We start from the raw sequence: 19,182 nt of genomic DNA, 5'->3' as shown, positions 1-19,182 counted from the left end.
CTCAAAACATTTCAAGTCCTATGACTTCATGATGTGATTTTATGATGTATTGATAGGATAATTGATTCATTAACTTATGTTTTAATGAGATACTCAGATGTTAAATCGTGTGATTCAAAATGCATAAGTACTGTAAAATCTATCTTAGAGAATGGTAAACACTAAGCTAATAATTGGAGATAAAAGAAAGGACATAATGATGGAGGTGTGATAGGATTCTCTTGCAATCGGTGCTTTTTGACTTCCTTTAAAATGAGAGGATGTGAGCTTTGTTCTTGTTCGATTTGGTTAACGTGGGAAGGCAATGCAAAGAAAGGCAATAAAGGATAGCATATCTATATATTCTTCTTTCTACTTCCATCGGCAGCAACCGACCAAAGGTGGCGTTGGACAGAATGGGAGCAACAGCATCACATGACGTGAGTCGAGTGAGACAAATAGAGAGGAAGAGGACAAGAGAGAGGAGAGAGACAGTGATACAAAAGAGACATCATTCCACAAGATTTTCTCCAAAAGATGGCAATCTTATAAGAATATATAATCTCTTGATGTCAGCTCATACAAACACAGACTCGTGAAGGCTCCTTTGAGATTATGATTGTTATCGGGCACTAAGTTTTGTAGAGCTGTTGCCTCTTTGATTGATATCGATCTTGTGTCCTCTGCCACCTTTCCTTCGCATCGATCTCCCCTGTCCAGAGGAGGGAGGAGGATAGATTGATCATTGATGGAGACATGTTGAGGTAGGGAGTTGGCGAATACATGTTGTATATATAGAAACGGGAGGAGGAGAACAAACCAAAGTTTGGATTTTGCGAGAGAGAGAGAGAGAGAGAGAGGTGAGAAAGGAGCGATTTTGAACAAGCCAGAGAGCCAAAGATCTGATTTTGAACATGGAAGGTGTGTGGGATCTCAACGACGCTGCGTCGGGGGCACAGGACGGCTCCTCCCCGATGGCCTCCGTCGATATCGGATACCGCGGAGATGTCGTGGAGAACCACGGGTTCGGATCCTCTGCAGTCGTCGTCGAGGCGTCCGAAGAGCGGGAGGACGACGGCGTCGCCGGGAGGATCTTCGGGTTCTCCTTCTCTGGCCGCTGTGGCGAGAGCCCCTCTGCTGGGAGCAAGCTCGCCGTCGTGACTCAGCAGCTCGTTGCTTTCGGCGATGCGGAAGGGGCTGGAGCCGGCGGGAGCTGCTCGGCGCCGCAGCCTCGCGGCCACCTGATTGAAGACGGGATCTGGCAGTCGTCGGAGCCGGTGGGGGCCGGAATGGCGACGGAGGCGCCGCCACCCTTGAAGAAGAGCAGGCGAGGTCCGAGGTCAAGGAGTTCGCAGTACCGGGGGGTGACCTTCTACCGGAGGACCGGGCGGTGGGAATCCCATATCTGGTCAGCTCTTTCTCCTCTTCTCCACTCTCTTCAAAGCGCAAGAAAAATTCAATCTTGGAGTTGGATTCAGTCACTTTGCCCTTTTCGGTTTCCTCCAAATGACTACCTTATCATCATTGCCTCGTCTATGTGCAGGGACTGTGGAAAGCAAGTCTATTTGGGTATGTATGAACCAAGATTTCATCAAATTTCCGAAGCTATTGAAAGATATTGCCTCGTTCTTAATTGCATTACAAATGTCTCTTCGAATATACTTGAGTAATTTAGCATTGTTTGAAACGCAAATGTATCTGTAGGTGGATTTGACACTGCATATGCAGCAGCAAGGTTAGTCCATCAGGTTCTCTACATGATTAGGTCTACTATAACTTCTTATCGATTTATTCATCGTCTTCTAAGATCTCTAAGTTTAGAGAATTTTGAAGCAGAGCTTATGACCGAGCTGCAATTAAGTTCCGCGGGATGGACGCAGATATCAATTTTCGTTTGGATGACTATGAGGAGGATATAAAACAGGCAAGTGTTGGGAAGAAGATGGCCGAATCATGAATCCACATTTTGTTTATTTTGTAGGATCCTATGCATGAACTTAGAATTCAAGTAGTTGTCTGTTGATGGCTTGAGGCAGATGGGCAATCTGAACAAGGAGGAGTTTGTTCAAGTAATTCGGCGCCAGAGCACTGGGTTTCCTCGAGGAAGCTCGAAGTACCGGGGAGTCACTTTGCACAAATGTGGGAGGTGGGAGGCCAGAATGGGCCAGTTTTTGGGCAAAAAGTATGTCTCTGCCCTTCCTTTAATGAATTCTCTATTTCTTATTTTGTTTCTCAAATGTTGATAAGGTTATGGGGTTTAAGCCATATTATCTTTATGTTTGACAGACATGTGTATCTGGGACTTTTCGACACTGAAATTGAAGCTGCCAGGTATAATAAGATCTAAAATTTTCAGATCATGCCTCTTACGAAGCTAGAAAAGATCAATAATGGCGATGAAATTCTATGTTGAAATTCCAGAGCTTATGACAAGGCTGCAATCAAGTGTAACGGGACGGATGCAATGACTAACTTCGATCCTAAGATCTATGAGGATGAGCTTGGTATTCAGAGTGAGAAACTATTCACTTCTGCTTTCAATGAAGTTGTTCTTCTGATAATGATGAGTAAAAATCTATTTCAGCTAATCATGTCGAGCATAATCTTGATCTGAGCTTGGGGAGGTCAGGCTCAGGCTCGAAAAGAAATAAACTTGAGATAATGGATGATGAAGGTTCCAATGTTGTGGATCAGCAACTTCCCATGGCCTTCGAGTCGGAGTGGAATCGTGACACGAGATTAAAGGTATTGTTCTTAATTAATCGAAATCTTTTGCTGCTTATAGCGAACTCGGCCTTTATGATTTGCTGCTCTTTCTGTCTAGTTCGATGACAAGCTCAAGCTGCCTGAAAGAAAGGATAGCAGTAGCAGCTTCACTCAATCTCCAGGTCTGTCAAAGGCAAATGAGACGTTCAACTATGTGCCAGTCCAAACAACCATCAAGATGTCCTCGGCTGTCGAGATCATACCTCAGCAGATTAATCGTTCTAAGTATCATCAGGTGGATAGCCTCCTGTCAAATTGACTTGTACTTCTTGCTTGATTCTAAATGAACTAACCATAGGATTCTGCTTCTTTTCTGATTCAGCATTTCGGCAGCATCAATGAAGAAAAGACCAGCAATTGGCTTTCGTTATCTAGTGGTGGAGAGCAACAACAGAGGCTTTTAGGTTGGGAACAAAGCATGGAAATTAGATATCATATTCCCAATTGCTTGCCACCGCTAATTCTGCAGCATCATCAGGATTCGCAAGACAGATAGCAAAACTGCCCCTCCAACATGCAGCATAAGAATGGCTTGTCATCTATCGAACTTGGTTGAAACAATGCACCCATTTGATGATGTGATCTAATGCCTCTGTTGTCACAGCACCCACGTTGTCACTGTTTTCTTTCAGCTTTAACTCAAAGAACCTCACAATGCCCCATCAAACTTGTTTAGCTACTTTTGTGAGTAGATGACACAGCATTCAGGAGCTGAGGCTGTGGAATGAATCAAAGTTGCGAAATGAAGAGCGGCTGGCACCTTTCCAAAGAGGATCCCTCTCTCTTCCTTTTATTTGTCAAGCTGTAGTTACTCTTAGTGCTAATTGATCTGTTTGTTCCTGTATTTTGTTATGGATAAGTAATAGTTTGAGCAACTATGAAGAGGCTACAATGTGTGTAGATTTGGAGATTTTGCCAAGTGAAACAAATGTAGCTAAAAATATTGGTGGTAACTCAGAGATAATGATGAGAGGAAGATCACAACTCCATGTGTATCATGCATGCTATTTTGGTCATTTAGTGCTTTCTTTGTGTTGCATTATGCCAAATCACTCTGGGTTTCATTCAAGTTGCATCATATGTCCAGATTGAATCTTTCTTTTCTTTTCCGGCTAACAGTCGGTGAACGAAGATGAGATTTATCAATGATCAGATAAGAAGGTTCTTTGTTGCATTAAGTTTGGATGTGCACATCTTTTGGCCTTGGCTTACTAATGAAGCATGTGTAATATTATGATGTTATCAGGATAAGAAACATGCCCAATCTTGAAGAGCTCCTTCCTTGAGGGTGAGAAGAAGAAATTAAAGAGAAGAACCCACCTTGATTCAGAAGTGACCAAAGTAATCTGCCTTATGTTGGAGGACACTCAGATCACACAAGAGCTGAACTGCAGTTTGGGAAGAACAAAAACTTCACAGGAACATGAGTAGATAGATAAATGGCTTGGAGTTGGTTTTAGGTTAGGTCAACTGCATGTGTAACTTCAAGCTAACTAGGAAGGACATGTTAATTGTGTGGAAATATACATGCCAAGAGGCACTAAAGATTAAGAATATTGTTGGCACTTACATTATATGTTTTGTTCATATGCAATATCTTTCTTTCTGATTATTTTGTATCATACTTGGGTTTGGTTTTACATGTCAAGTATAATCCAACTTGCATGTGAGATGGAACTTTAGATTAGAACTTAACCTTTTGATGCAATCTTTATCACTAGATAAGCTCATTAATCTCTCTCTCTCTCTCTCTCTAGAATAGTGAAAGGAGGTTGTAGAGTGTACAATATCCATTTTGTAAAAATACATAGACTGAGCAGGGCTACCTTTCTTTTCTCTTATCCTAAAGCCTACTCTAATATCTCTCTCTCTCTCTCTAAATCATAGCAAAGAACTGTGTTCTTATCTTCCATGGCTTCTTCATGGAAACAACTCTGGTTTACATCTTGACACCCAATTTGAAGTTGCTGCTTTCAACATCGAGTAATGGGCATTCTTTTCAATGGTCCTGTAGCAGCATCAGAGAGGGAGATTCTTTGCTCGCCTTTCGTTACCCTTCAAGTCTCAGAACTGCTTCTTTCTACCTATAACATCTCACCGGATATTTCAGCTCTCATGCAATCTACAACCCTTTGAAGCCTCTCATGTGAATCCCTGTACTTGTCTGCCGGTCTTCAGCTTCTCCTTTCAGTGCGTGATGGTATGTTCGGGCCAAGACAGTAGAGGTGACGGTGGACGGTGGATGACAACAAACAAGTAGGGAGAGTTTAGCGTAGATATGGCACTCAGCATCTTCTTCTCCCTCTCATGGCTGTGCTCTGCATGTCTCCATTTTGGGCTCTCCTCAGATGGCAGAAGTAACGAGTACTTCTTGTGCATCCACACAACTAGCAATATGCACCTCGCAGTGTGCGGAACACAATTCGGCTTCTTTGTCACCATCTTAGTGGCTGTAGTGTTTGAAGTCTGATGTTTTAGTTTGTGACATGATTTAGATAGCAGAAGCTTTCATGTCAAATATGTTCTCTTTTGTGGTTGAAGAAAAGATGACAGCATACTTGCTAATTGGCTGCTTCATGGATGACACTGCTGAACTAAACCTTACTGAAAACCAATCTGTCTGTCACCAGTGATAAGGTACTATGATAACTAAGAACACATGGAAATGAGATGAGATTAGACTTCTCAGAAACTTCTTACAGTGTCATAGCAGACACCATAGATTTCTTAGTTACATTGATATTAAACCTACAGTCAGATAAGCTTCAATTCTGCTGGACAATTCAGATAATTCTGAGTGAAGCTGACACTGTGTTGAGTTTGCATGGATGTACATAGTGGGGTGCATACTTTTGGTAGCATTGATATCCTTTCTACTTAGTATGAGAAATTACTCTATCATTTCACATCATGGCCTCTGGGATTGAGCAGATATCAGCATTATGCAATAGAAGAACTTGGGTTAGTAATCTCAAAATGAAATAAAAAATATATATATTTTGTGAAAATAGAATTTAATTGTTCTTAGGATGGTAGAAGCTCAGCATGTTCTTCAACAGCTCTTCTTTATCTATCTTAGGATGGTAGAAGCTCAACATTCATATGTGGTGGTTTGTTGGCCTGTGTGTGTTTTGGGCACATACATGGAACTCTCAAGCTTAGCCATTTGAAAGCCAAGACCAGTGACAGGGCAACAGCTGAGTGGGGCACAACCCTAAATTATTTGTCTTCAATGAGTTATCTTTACTTCTCTACATAACTCATTCATTGTTGTCTAGTGATCCCTTCCAAGGATGGTCAGTACTGTACCCAACCTTGAAGTCACTGTGGTGGTTCCCTGGACCCTTCTCCTTGTTAGGTTTCTTTCCTCCTTCCTTTATTTTCTCCTGTACATTTTGGCTTTGGCACTCTCTTTCTTCGTCTATGGTTTGTTTGCGCAGAAGAGAGAGAGAGAGAGAGAGAGAGAGAGAGAGAGACAGAGACAGAGAGGAGGGGGCATGCATGCATGTGGCCTTCCCTGCATGCACAACTCCATTGCCTCCCTCGGACGCTGAGCTCAGTGGAGTCCACTCAGAAGGCAGGCAGTCACATTTGGACAGTGACAGAGATACCGCATGCTGTGTGGGCACTGATAGTTGTTCGTTGCACCTCCTCATTATGAGGGGCTTCATGTGAGACACAGTATGCCTGGGAAATAGTGTCTGTCGCTAGCTTTAAGAACTCGATCTGCCGAAGAGGAAGTGTCATCTCGAGAATGGAGGGTCAGAAACAGGTAAAGAAGTGTCGTAGTCGGCAAAGATTCAAAAGGAAGTGAAGTCCAAAATGGAATTATTCCGCGACCTGATCGAAGTGATGAATTCTTCTTATGCTTGCAATTGTTTTCCTTGCACATTGCATTATGAGGTTCCATGTAGAACACTGTCTGCTTAGGAAATAGTATTTGTTGCTTCGGGAACATGTTCTGCATTTCTATCAGCAATAGGAAAAAGTTGTCGTCTTAGGAACGAAGAGTTGGGAACGATGATGAACAGCACATCCTTGTCGTTGAGGTCAATGTTTCAGGAGAATGTGACAACCAAAGCGGTGTTGGCAGATAAATGCTTCTTGTGCTGCATTTACGAGATCGAACAATCAAATCTATTTGAACTCCACACTAGAGATTGAACAAGATAGCAATGAATAATCAAATCTATTTAGAAAATAAGGCTCTTACTTTTCAAAATTTTCCTATTTAATTATTTTTAAAAATATTTTTTTAATTATTTTATCCTTGTCGACCACCTCCTTCCACCGGTTGCGTTGCTATGCCTCCACCCACTGGCCACCCCACTTTGTTTTCAATGGCCACGTGTAACCCTTACCCGAGGGCTCTCGCTCGTAGCCTTTGTCACTATCATTTACAGACCCACCCTTTTCCCTCGTCCACAACTCTCATCGTCGGCCACAAGGAAGGAATGATAGGGGGTGCACCATCGATTGCGGGTGAAGAATGAGAGGGACAATTTGCTTGCCCTCACCATCGATTGTAGGGGAGGAGAAGGTGCACGCGTTAGTCGTTGCTGTCTTGTGCAAGAGTCGATAGTAAGATATATAATGACTGAGTCAACATGGTCAACAAAGATGACGATGGGTCCGACAAAGAAGGGGCAATATGATCTTTTCACACGATCAGGGTGCTATTTTAAAATTTTTTCAAAGTAACAACGCTCTATGAAAATTTTTAAAAAGATTTCTTTTTTGAAAACTCCATAAAAACTTGGACCTTGTCTTTAACACTTACTAACGCAGAAAAGAGGACTTGCTCTTAAAGCTACATAAGAACATAATATATCTTCGCGCCATTACTTGTTCTTACGCCGTTGTGGATGCAGACTATTTATTCCTCCCAAATTTTCTTCTCTCTATTTATTTATATGCTTAAACTTAACGAAAATGTTTGGCTTAAGAGTTGTGATTCGAGAGATCGACTTGGGCTTTGGGACTTCTGAGCCCCCAAGAGATAGGCACGAAGCCCGGCCCGCTCAGTGCATCAACCAACTCACCGTGTTCGACAACAATGCGTGTACATAATGATGCCAAGTAAGTTTCATATTCTTTTTTCATGCTACCTTTCTACAATAAAAACAGTTCATCGACTTGGATTTCATCTTTCAGCCACACATCCATAACATTCTCGCTGTTACCATGAAAATTCTTGAGCATTGCTGTCTCATGATTAAACACAATGCAAATACACAGTCCACATTTTTAATCTGCAAAAAAAGACAAAAAACAACATACATACCGATTCAAAACTGATTGATGTTCACTTGCTAAAAAATAAAAAAAAATAAAAAAAAAGCCTCAGCCAAAATTTTAATGACTATTTACATCTTGATTTCTAAGCCACTCTGGACAATTAAATTTGACGCCGTAAATTGCAATCCTTTGGTCCTGCACAAGAAAAGAAGGAAGAAGAAAAAACTGTAAATTGCAAGTCAAACATATTAATCCTGAAAGCCACATCTATTATGCATTACAGGTGACTATTGATCGATGCTGATGATGGTTTAAATTTTGGAAATCTAATGTACCTGAGAATAATGAAGGTCCTGATGATCTCCAAGAACCAGCACTTTCATACAGCAAGTGTAACCAATAGTAATTTTCCCAACTTAACCACTCAAATGCAAAGTGCTCCCATGTCTGACAGAGATCCAGATCCACAGTTCCTGACTTCGTTTATGGCTTCTTTTCTCTTATTCTGCTTTGGTTCCCTCCTGCCTTTGTTGGCAGCATGTTTGCTGTTACTGGAAAGCAAGATAAGCATAAATTACTCTGTTGTTCTAATTATTGACATTAAGATCATCATATATAACATTACTCGGCAATCTTGAAAAACAAAAGATGGCAGTCACAATCACAAATCATATAGTATGAGCAAAAGCTGAGGCGAGATATTTTTCACATTAGCTTGAAGAACTCTATACCAGTATACTGTTTTCTGTAGCACTGTCATGAAAAGTTAACATTCTATCAGTATATTCTCCATACATATACAAGCTCCTGTGATTAAACTCCTTATCTAATACGTCGATTGAAGAAAAGTTTGTTCTTGTATTCTATCCGAAGCTTTAAGTCAAATTGTGCTATGAACTTATTTCACATAATGGTAGCTGCTCTAGGAACAGTTTCAAGATAAAAGATGTGCAAAACTGCAAATCCTTAATTGCCATTTTAGGTATTAAAAAAGTATTAAGAAATTTCGTGCCATAATCAGCCAGACTTCTGTATTATCAAATTTGTCAACATGCTAAAGTGGCTTCTCTTGTCATAGACCAAAATAAGAAGGCTTATTCACCCAATCAGCTAACCTAGTAATTTTGCATCTAGATCCGTTAACCTTCAGTTTTGAATCCTCATATGGCACCTTGTGCCCTTTGCTTCTCATCCTATGTGACAGTTCCTCTTTTTCCCATGCAGTGTGCTGAGTCGTGGCCACACACAAAAAGAGAGAGAGGTGAACATGCATGGCTATAAGATTTAGATGTGAGGGTCGGAGGACAAGCTCACAAAGATCCAACACTTGATGCTGTCAAATATAGGCTCACAAACATGGCTAGAACATTACTGGTACACAAAATTATAAACCTTACTTGGGTATCATTTGATATAATTTTATTATTATTATTATTATTATTATTATTATTATTCAAAGATACTGAATGATACATGTTGGTATATTACTTGACATACCATTATAGTACAGTCTAACAGCCTAAAATTGTATTGGACTGATATTTAAATCCTTATATAGGAACTGGCAAGAGTTGGGAGACCAAACTTTGATGGGACTCTCTAAATTAATTATAAATCCATGAAATGAAAACGATTTTAACCAAAATGACAATGACCTCTCCATATAAAAACACTCATTTCACATTGAATATATACCGATATCATATACATATATATGCAGAGAGAATTAAATTTCATCTCTAATTAAAAGATCATCCGTTGGAGCAATGTTTTTGGTTACAAACATCTACTGTCAGTTGAAAATCACAATGCAATAAACAAATTTCTGGTACAAGCTAATTGAGAATAACTAGACAATACAAGCTAAATGAGAATAACTAGACAATACAAGATAAATGATATTTATTTTTTGGTGTTAATAAATACTTAATTGGCAAATACAGTGAGACAAACATCATTGACCGTCAAGAAGTAAATATGAAAAGAGTGCAAGAGCATACACTATGAATGATGAAACTTTTCCAGTGCTTGTACCACAGGCCTTGCACTTCTTTTTCGATCCACATGAACACATTTTATTTTCTGGGTTTTTCTGGGAGAATGAAGACTACAAGTGATTGAACAGAAGTTGACTTTAATAAATCCAAGTGCCTCAATATGAACCTGTAGCAAATACCTTATTTTGATTATGAATGCTATCAGCCTGAACAGCTTGGATCTTTGTATCACATATGTCTTGCTCCAATTTCATGTCCAATGATGCTACCACTGCTTGTCCAGGGTCCTGAATTTGACATTCTCCTAAGAAATCCAAACTTTTTATCACAAAGCCTCAATAAGAATAGAAAAAGTGCACAAACTTTAACATGGTAAATATTCTTTTGGTAGAACATATATCCAAAAATTGATGGACCATTCTCCAAGCACAAGAGGAAAGAACAAAAAAGCTGATAAGGTACCGGATTTGAAAAGAATATGCAATTGCAATTCTCTACTCCCTGATACAAACATTTATAAAGATGATAAGATAGTGGATTTGGAAAAAACAGTGCAATTCTCTACCATATGATAAAAGCATCTATGGGCTTCTGCATGTCAGAGGCAAGTCAAAAGAGAGTTAGGAGATTTAAACCTTTTGCTATTGGTTTAACCTGCCAAATGATCAAGTTTAGAAGAGTGAAATTAATTAGGTCAAAGGAGTTTCACTAAAATTATCCTTGATAATGTATCTTTATCTAAAGGGTGCATTCTCTTGCTTGTTTCACTAATCTATATCACCCACTCATTAGCAAAGTGTGTTAAAGCTAGTTTTGCAAGGAGGTTAGGATATATTTTTATTCAGTTATCTTTACCCCAAACTAGATGCAGTTCTAGAGTATGCCAGGAGTAGAAACATAAACAACCCACTCAGGTAGCCTATTAGTCCTAGCTGGCTTATTTTAACAAAACCAATATTAAGATGGCCAAAGTGCCACCCTGTCTATTCTTTTACTTAACCAGAGGCACTATAAACCAAGTGTCATTATTGCACAAACTTTCAATGTCATAAAAGATGGCTTGCTTTTTTCATAGAAAAAAATAACATCAATGAAACAGCTTAGAAATGTAAGAGAAGCATTTCAGTACCAATTAATAAGAAGCAAAGAGATACTTGCAGCTACATAAAACATAATGGAATAAATTATTAGGTGTTGAAAACTTGAAATGATATTTTAATAATGATTAAAGATGAATTAGGACGATAAAGAAAGATTTCTGAAGGACTTCTTTATTTGAACAATCAACTAAAAAACTAATTAAGGATAATTGCAAATAATTTTTAATAACATGGAGAAAAGATTTAGAACATCTATATATGAGTTGTGACAGATTTAGAAAAATAAACCCAACAGACATATTAATGACAACAAATATGTGTAAAAAAAGAGATGAAACAAATTTTTAGTCTTATATTCATGCATGGGTGACAGAATTTCAAAAAATATTTATTTATAATGTATTGGGACTTTTATTCAAGAGAGAGGGTATCTAAAAAGAAATATCACTGACAAAATCAAGCTGATGGTTGAAATTCAAAGGAACATCTGAAACGATGTGCAGTCACGAAATTAAGTTGATGGTCCAGTTTCCATTTTTTCTGGTCCAACCACCCGTTCTGATCCAGTTTCTATAAACATGGTTAAAACAATCATAAAATATGTAATCACAAGTTTAACAAAAACTTCTAATATGCTCAGATATAGATACAAGATCTAAGTTGGACAGGTCATTACCTTGAAGCAGATCTTCTCCCTTGGAATTGTCAACACTAGAACATGCATCATGATCGAGGTCCAACTCCTTCTCAGCTATCAAAAACTCAATTGCTGCATCAACATCACCATCTACTTCTCGTAAAACCTGGGTTCAATATTCAACGGTCAGCGAGAGTCATTTTGTAAAGGAAAATACAAAAGATAAAATCTGTTTCTTTTTTTGTCTGTGAAGCTTATTAGCATCCTTTTACCTGTTCAACTTTATCAATGTCCTCAATTCCAGTTCCAGCCATGACCAATTTAACTGATCCACTATTAAAGGTACTTCTGCTTGAGGACCCTTTTGATGATTTGTCAATTGCTACTTTGTTGTTATGCTCCTTTGCAGAAATATGAGCATCTGCCTGATATAAGAAAGAACCAAAAAATTTACGTAAGATTGTTTATATGATGGACCTCAATGAATTCCTTCATCTTATAGATTAGCAATTTGTACCTTAATCATTATTGGCTTAGCAGGTCCTTCACAAGAATCTTCCTTTGAACGAACACTGCAGTAGTGTTCACCATCATGATAACACCTGTACAATTCATAATCAATTAGTGATATAATTTTTTTATGAGAATAGCAAGAACTATGAGCATAATAAAACTAGTAATTAGCATTAAGTTGTGTAACAAAATCCCACAAGAAAAAAAAACTCATGGATATGGCAGTAGACCAGGAGGTCAGTGCCGCTGAATGAAAGGTGACCTTAGCTCCATTGTATAAGGATTGCCCATGGCAACACAAGAATATGTTGCTTCTCATTTCAAAAAAGGTGCCATCATTCATGCTACTACGAAAAGTACACCACACATCATGCCCATATATACAACATTATATGTGTTGACACAGTCAACACAGGACAACAAGAGCAGCATGACATACAGCAAACATGCTGATCTCAAGCCAATATGGAGTGACACCTGGAATGGCCATCATCAATCAAAGCAGCCCAACTAGTGTCAGGATGAACACACAAGTAAATTAGGACATCATAGCAAAGGTAACCAACCTACCAAAGGAACTTGCATCAAGCAAACATCTACAATTGCCTGCAATGAGGAACTTAAGAGAGAGCATAATGTATAAACAACTTTACATAAAAGGTTTTGCATACAAAGACATAGCCAAACTGATCAGCCTCCATATGCTCATCTCTTTTCTAGGGTGTAACTCTTTATTTAAAATGAACTATTTCTTTGTGAACCACATAACTAATAAATTTTCTACCTCTTGCATTAAAAGGACACATTTGTCTATAAGAACTACAAAATAAGCCGTTTAAATCATTTTATCTGAGATGAGAAGCAAAAGTAAAATCTAGAAGAGGCTTATAAATTGTTCTATTTATTGATCCAACTTTTTCCAGAAGTGGCCCATAAGTTCCACATATCAGATAAAGTGTGTCATTTAGAAGACATTATGTAACTGAAAAGGCATGAACAAATAAAATTATTTGCTATAGAATTAGTTTCATCAACTGTTTCATTCAGCTAACAAACTCCAAGAGAATCCCTCTAAGAAAATTGGATAATGAATATGAAAGGATACTTATGAAGATTATTCATGTGTGGCAAACACCTGAAGACCAAATTGTGCATGTAGTAAATACAAAAACACCAGAATTATTTTGTAACTTTTTTTACTATAGCATACTAACTACAGCCTTCATATATGAAGCTGCATATGACATTACATCTGTAACAAAATAAGAGATACAAATAAAATCATAATCACTCAGCTGTCGTTAATACTGGGAGGAGTATGCAACTTACAGATGAATCATATTTGCTTGATGATCACCACTGAAATTACATATGTACCAGCGCGGAGATTTAAGCTGCATAATGAAAATTAAAGTTAGAGCACTCATTGGCAGAGGGAAAAGTTCCAATATATATTGCACACATGCAGATGCATATGTGAATACTTCTACATACTTCTCATTCTGCAAAGTTATGACAATGTAATCATTACATAACACAAGATTAACCCATCTTTGCCCCATCTGTACCCATTTTAGGAAGAATAGTTCATGTAAAATTTGGAGTTTGTTGCAATTCTAGCACAAGAAGAGTTTCATGGTCATTTGGAATGACTTGTACTGCACTTATTTCAGCTGTAAAATTTTTAGTTGTTAAAGATATCCAATCATGACAATAAAATGTAGTCAAAATCACAATTAAAATATCCAATCATGACAATAATCCCTCCCTGCCTCCCATTTGCCATGTTACTAAACCATGACAATTTGGAATAACACCCACATAGTACTACCCCTGTTACTTGGATTCTTTAAACTTCTTGCTATATTTGGCATCAAATATGATACTTCTATGATACTATACAGATGTTTGTCAGCAAACTTCCTCAAAGTATCATCATTTTCAAATAATTTTTAGAAAGATCTGATACTTTTAGGGTACTTATAAGATACTTCATAGGCATTCAGTGAAAAAAAACTCTTTCTTGAATGTTGATCCTCTGATTATAGATGTGATAAACAGCATTTGATATATTACTATTTTTAATAGTTTTTGTATTTCTATTGAACATTGAATTATGATTAATGAAATCAAAACAACAATTCACTCAATTTTTCATGAGTTTTTATTATCTTCTTTACATTCTTGAAGTACTACTAAAGATAATCACTCTCATGTTGAATAGATTGAAGCTGCTAGTTAATTACCTGTTATTATTTATCATGACATGTAACAACACTATTACTATCAGTAATAACATTATACTCTGTACATAAAATCTTCTTTTTTTTGTATATATGACGTATGCATTCTATGTTTTTCAAGATTGAACAAGTAAGCATGCACTGGCAGACTTCCAACTGAGTGAACTCTTGTTCCAAAAAGACATTCAGAATGACCTCAGGTGAAAACATCCAAGCATGCCAAACACATAAGCTACAATACTGATCCAATATGATTTAAGAAAGCTAATGCTCTTGAATCAATTCCAAAAATCAGATAAAGGCATCAGAAGTATTGTACCTTTTTAATTGACAATAGAATTTGAAATGTATGAAGAACAAGCATAAAGTTGATTACAAAGCATGAAAGCAATTAAGTTTATAAAGAAAGGCATGAAAAACTTGCTCTGTGAATGCAAATATTTCTTTTTGTAACAAGAGAAGCAGCTTGAAGTTCCATATGGCCTGCCCATGAGCCATCCTTTTCCATGGACTGGCAGTACTTATCAAATGGAACATCATCCTCAATGAAGGGTTCAAAGTCCTCGCGATTTTTCTGTAAATTAATAAGAACTGGTTGATGAATTTTAAAACTCAACATTGGAAAAGCAGTAGTGATTTTATCAAAGTACACCAAATATTTTAATCTAATATTAGATTCAAAGGAGATCAGGTAACCAAGATCGAAGAGCTTTTATGAATAGTGCTACTATGTTAGAAAATAAAGATTAAAAAAACAGTATCAATGACAACTGTAATACAAGAAAATCCTATATGTTACATTAAACAAGGGAGAAATCTCGAATGAATAATGATTATTGTGTCATGGGTGTCATGTGTCCTGATACAATAGAATCACAATGATTAAGCTTAAACTGTGTCGTGGAGAAATTTCTACAATTTATGAACATTAGCAATGAAATCTCACAAGGCTTAGGCCAAAATGTTACATACAAAGATATAATTCACCACCATTTCACGATACTTTTGGTGATCATTTTCGTTACCCTCAAGCTGATCAGCTAGGGCCCTGCAAAAAATAAAAATCAAATAATTATACTTTGCATATAACCCATTGCTCATGCTGCATATTATAGTGGTTGTGATATGTTAATAAAATAGAAAAAAGTTTGACACAGTAACTGGATTACAAATACCGGTCCAAGCCAAACAAGATTTCCACAAACCTAAAGAAACAGTTGCCATCTGCTGTAACTTGAATAATTTTTAAGCCCAATGCATCAAGTTGAGCACAAAGTTCTGATATATCGGCTTGCATCCCTTGCTTCTTTACCTGCATACAATATAAACCATCCTTTACACAAACTATTATGTGTGAAATAATAAAGAAGGTGACATTTTTGAATGTAATCAAAGACACAGAAGAATAGTTTGAAATTAGTGCACTTATGTTAATCCTGAATATGTCAAGCAAAGATAAAAATATTAATACTCGGACCATCCAAACAACTGTACCGTCTGGCCCTAATTTTGTGCTCTACGAATCAATCCGTTTCAAGTAGTGCTTTAGCACCCGACGTCACCCCTATCTTCTTTAGCACCCGAGTGAAAGGACAAAAAACTGCAGGTGGCAAGTGATTTACTATGTTAAAGGCATCAGCGTGAGCATCAAATAAGTAGGATTTCATTAATAACTTGATCGCAGCCACGACTTCGAAGAAATTTAATAGTTTCGGCAGCGTCACTCGGAGCCGCAATAGACAAGATCCGAACAACCATGGCATTTCGAGAATCGAATTAATCGCGAGAGTTTAGGGCGGAGAGGGAGAGGAAGAGGGCAGGAGGAAACACATGGATTTGGGGCAATAAATAGGTCGAAAAGGATAAGATAAAGGAAGCTTACGGTGTCCTGTTGCCTTCTGGGCTTGGACTTCTTGTTGGTGTGGTTGTTCTTGGCCTGAACCATGGTGCGATGCGAGTGATGAAGGAGACGGAGAAGCGAGAGAGAGAGAGAGAGAGACAGGAGATGGCGAGGGAGAGGAAGCCCAAAGAGAGAAGCCGGCTTCCGACCACCGACGCGGTGTCTCTTTTCCAATTCCCCTGTGATGGGAGCGTAACAAGGCTTCGAGGAAACGGAAGAGGTGCTTACGTGGAGCAGAATCGCGATCGGAAACGCCGCAGGCTTGTGGATACGGGAAACGCCACCGGTGAAACCTAATGTGGAGGGACTGAATCACCCTGATGTGTTTCCGGGGTGACGGGTCGCGCAAGGAATGTGTTCCTTGTTTCTACATTTTTATATTATATTATATTATATATATATATATATGTGTGTGTGTGTGTGTGTGTGTATAAGCATTTGTATATAAATTATGATTTTTAGTTGTTTCGAAAAATAGTTTGGTGATCATCGATTTAATTATTGGTAGGCAAAACAAATTAAAATTAGGAATGGTTAGGTTTTATGAAGGTGATATTGTGGGAAGGATCCAATGTTTCCCATAGCAATGGTGGCAGCCATGCTGAGAAAATTTTATGGAGGGCTCTTTAAAATTTATATAACAGTTCATATAATTGGATGATAAGAAAACAGATGCGGAAAAAGGATTAGAGAGTAATAAATATAATTAATTTTTAAAATAAAAATAGAGTGAATTAAAAAAACTTTAATTTTGAAAAATTTTTAGGAAGCACCCAAATTCCCACTGACATCTCCTTTTTCATAAATGATTATTTTGCCCATAATCTTGTCAGACTTGTTTTTGCCTTATATTGTCGTCTTGCACCATCCTCATCATTCTTCTCTATGGACCTCATATAAGGAATGAGGGGGCGTGAGGACCATCGCCACCTATGCGGTCCTTGTCGGACTTACCCCTACATGCGCAAAGGTGATGAGAAGTTTGACAAAAGCTAACGGGGTCCACAGAGATGGCAACGACCCTTGCACCCCCTCCTTTCTCGCTTGAGGGCCATGGGTGAGTATGATGAGGGTCAACAAATAGGTTGAAGGGAGGTGATTAGGCTCGAGTTTAGGGTTGCGAACGTTGGTAGAGAGCCCTCATGCGAGAGTTGCAAGCGGCGATGGCGAATTTTACGCCCCCTTCTTTCTTATGTGAGGGTCGTGAGCGAGACGTGCAGGGGCGAGGTTAACAAAGGTGATGGTAACCTTTACACGAGGGCTGCGAGCGACGATGCAAGATAGAGAAGATGGCTAATCCAATGGCGAAAAGGGCAAAATGATCTTTTTACCTAACCATTGGTACTTTATGAAAAATTCTCAAAGTTATGAATTTTTTTAATAAAATCACCCATAGAAATATATATTTAAAATTTTAAATATCATTAGTATAGATATAAATTTTAGATTATTTCAGATTTACTTGAACGGTCAAATAAATGAAATATACCATGTCACTAGTTACGTTAAGCTTTTTGCCTAATCATAGGTGAATGATATTAGGGGTAAAACTCTAAAAAAAAATGAAGTTAAATTCAATATGATCGAAAAACCTAAAATAAATAAGTTTTAGAAATCATTTAGTCCTAAGAAATGATTCCATCCCTTTATATCGGCATATGATTGGATTCATTCCTCGATAATATGATTTGGTATTCCTTTTCCTCTACATGACCGATGATGCATATTTACAAACATAATAAGAGGTGGTATATAAAAAGAAGAAAAGAATAAAATTTGTTTTATGGAAAAGAGGATCTCTATTTTACTAGGAAATTCATAGTCCTCTTATAAATTTATTCTAATTAAAACCATAAAAATGTAAAACTTTAACAATTAAATTTCTTAAAATAAAATATATGCAAATATTAAAAAAATCATTGTCTTTCGTTGAATAATAAATATTTAAACAAAAAATTTTAATTTTTCTATCAAAAATACTAGCAATCCCTAAAGTAATTCAAAATTAAATCTAAAACATAATTATTTCTTGAAAATTACCGCTCGATACTCTAAATATACAATGAGTGAGGTATATTTAGAGATTTAGGATTCACTTAGTGTGATAGTTTCTGCACGAAGGAAGTAGAGTGAATCGAAATTTGAACTATGTTACAAGTGAGTCTTCGATTTATCGTACATTATTGATATCTATGTTATACCGATACATATTATTATTATGATAAATACTCGTAAGAAAAGTTAAATCAATCTAATTAAAAAAAGTCCTTAAAATAATCTAGAAATGTATATTTGCTAATCAAAGAATAATTTTTTATCTCCATGTGTACATATATATTTTAGTCATTTTCTCAAGGATATAATTAAGTACTTTTTCATTATAAGTAGCATGATAAGTAGATTGGTATAGATTCATTCCAAAAAAATTTCTTATATATCAAAGGATGTCAATTTGATTAAAAAAATCCGTAGTTCTTTTATGAACCCAATTCCAACTAAAACCATAAGAAATACAAAATTTTAACAATTAAAATTCTTAAAATAAAATAAACAAAAAATATTAAAGAGACTACAATGCTTTATTATTAAGCAATAAATATTTATAATGAAAATTTTGAATTTTATTTAAAAAAACACCAACAAGTAATTTTTATTTTTGCATTTTTCTCTCTCCCTAATTGTTAGTAATAAGATAGTGATCGAAATTGAGTTACATTTCGAAGACATGGAAAGAACAAAAAAAAATCTAGGTTATCCTAGATCAGGAAGTTGTTAACATAAAGTCGGGTTAAACCTATTGACATAGATG

The 19,182-nt window shown here is 37.2% G+C and overlaps 2 protein-coding genes across 10 annotated transcripts; one reads left to right on the top strand and one right to left on the bottom strand.

The window, feature by feature from the left end:
- The first annotated feature begins 551 nt into the window (after positions 1-551).
- Positions 552-4,351, top strand: LOC135633487 (AP2-like ethylene-responsive transcription factor TOE3). 2 transcript variants are annotated; one of them, XM_065143007.1, is made up of 10 exons: positions 552-1,387; positions 1,523-1,548; positions 1,684-1,714; positions 1,816-1,903; positions 2,016-2,161; positions 2,266-2,310; positions 2,401-2,483; positions 2,564-2,724; positions 2,804-2,980; positions 3,068-4,351. In XM_065143007.1, the coding sequence occupies exons 1-10, from the start codon at positions 894-896 to the stop codon at positions 3,239-3,241; spliced, it is 1,425 nt and encodes a 474-aa protein (XP_064999079.1). In that variant the 5' UTR covers positions 552-893; the 3' UTR covers positions 3,242-4,351. The 2 variants fall into 2 exon arrangements, with proteins under 2 accessions (XP_064999079.1, XP_064999071.1); XM_065142999.1 differs by having other exon boundaries at positions 2,401-2,492.
- Positions 4,352-7,924: 3,573 nt separating this feature from the next.
- Positions 7,925-16,575, bottom strand: LOC103979981 (OVARIAN TUMOR DOMAIN-containing deubiquitinating enzyme 7). Of its 8 annotated transcripts, none has more exons than XM_065142932.1 (13): positions 16,356-16,573; positions 15,679-15,785; positions 15,446-15,521; positions 14,898-15,047; positions 13,560-13,624; positions 12,235-12,319; positions 11,990-12,142; positions 11,757-11,883; positions 10,160-10,284; positions 9,984-10,090; positions 8,319-8,534; positions 8,116-8,178; positions 7,925-7,997 (listed from the first exon to the last, which is right to left on the bottom strand). In XM_065142932.1, the coding sequence occupies exons 1-11, from the start codon at positions 16,416-16,418 to the stop codon at positions 8,408-8,410; spliced, it is 1,185 nt and encodes a 394-aa protein (XP_064999004.1). In that variant the 5' UTR covers positions 16,419-16,573; the 3' UTR covers positions 7,925-7,997; positions 8,116-8,178; positions 8,319-8,407. The 8 variants fall into 8 exon arrangements, with proteins under 8 accessions (XP_064999004.1, XP_064999018.1, XP_064999028.1 ...); XM_065142946.1 differs by adding an exon at positions 15,968-16,073 and having other exon boundaries at positions 7,925-8,178; positions 16,356-16,514; XM_065142956.1 differs by lacking the exon at positions 16,356-16,573 and adding exons at positions 15,968-16,073; positions 16,165-16,295 and having other exon boundaries at positions 7,925-8,178.
- Between the last annotated feature and the right edge of the window lie 2,607 nt (positions 16,576-19,182).

This window comes from Musa acuminata, chromosome BXJ1-3, assembly GCF_036884655.1.
Source record: "Musa acuminata AAA Group cultivar baxijiao chromosome BXJ1-3, Cavendish_Baxijiao_AAA, whole genome shotgun sequence".
Lineage (NCBI taxonomy): Eukaryota > Viridiplantae > Streptophyta > Magnoliopsida > Zingiberales > Musaceae > Musa > Musa acuminata.
The sequence above is the reverse complement of the archived record's forward strand: the minus strand, read 5'-3'. Positions and strand labels throughout refer to the sequence as shown.

Bases quoted from the DNA above. Each gene is read 5' to 3' on its own strand.
- LOC135633487 (XM_065142999.1), top strand. From the start codon at position 894: ATGGAAGGTGTGTGGGATCTCAACGACGCTGCGTCGGGGGCACAGGAC. The intron at 1,549-1,683 runs GTATGTATGAAC...ATGTATCTGTAG, and splicing joins TGGAAAGCAAGTCTATTTGG to GTGGATTTGACACTGCATAT. The intron at 2,311-2,400 runs GTATAATAAGAT...TTGAAATTCCAG, and splicing joins ACTGAAATTGAAGCTGCCAG to AGCTTATGACAAGGCTGCAA.
- LOC103979981 (XM_065142932.1), bottom strand. From the start codon at position 16,418: ATGGTTCAGGCCAAGAACAACCACACCAACAAGAAGTCCAAGCCCAGA. The intron at 10,285-11,756 runs GTAATGACCTGT...TGGATTTCTTAG, and splicing joins GGGAGAAGATCTGCTTCAAG to GAGAATGTCAAATTCAGGAC. The intron at 8,535-9,983 runs GTATGCTCTTGC...CTTGCTTTCCAG, and splicing joins AAAGTTTCATCATTCATAGT to TAACAGCAAACATGCTGCCA.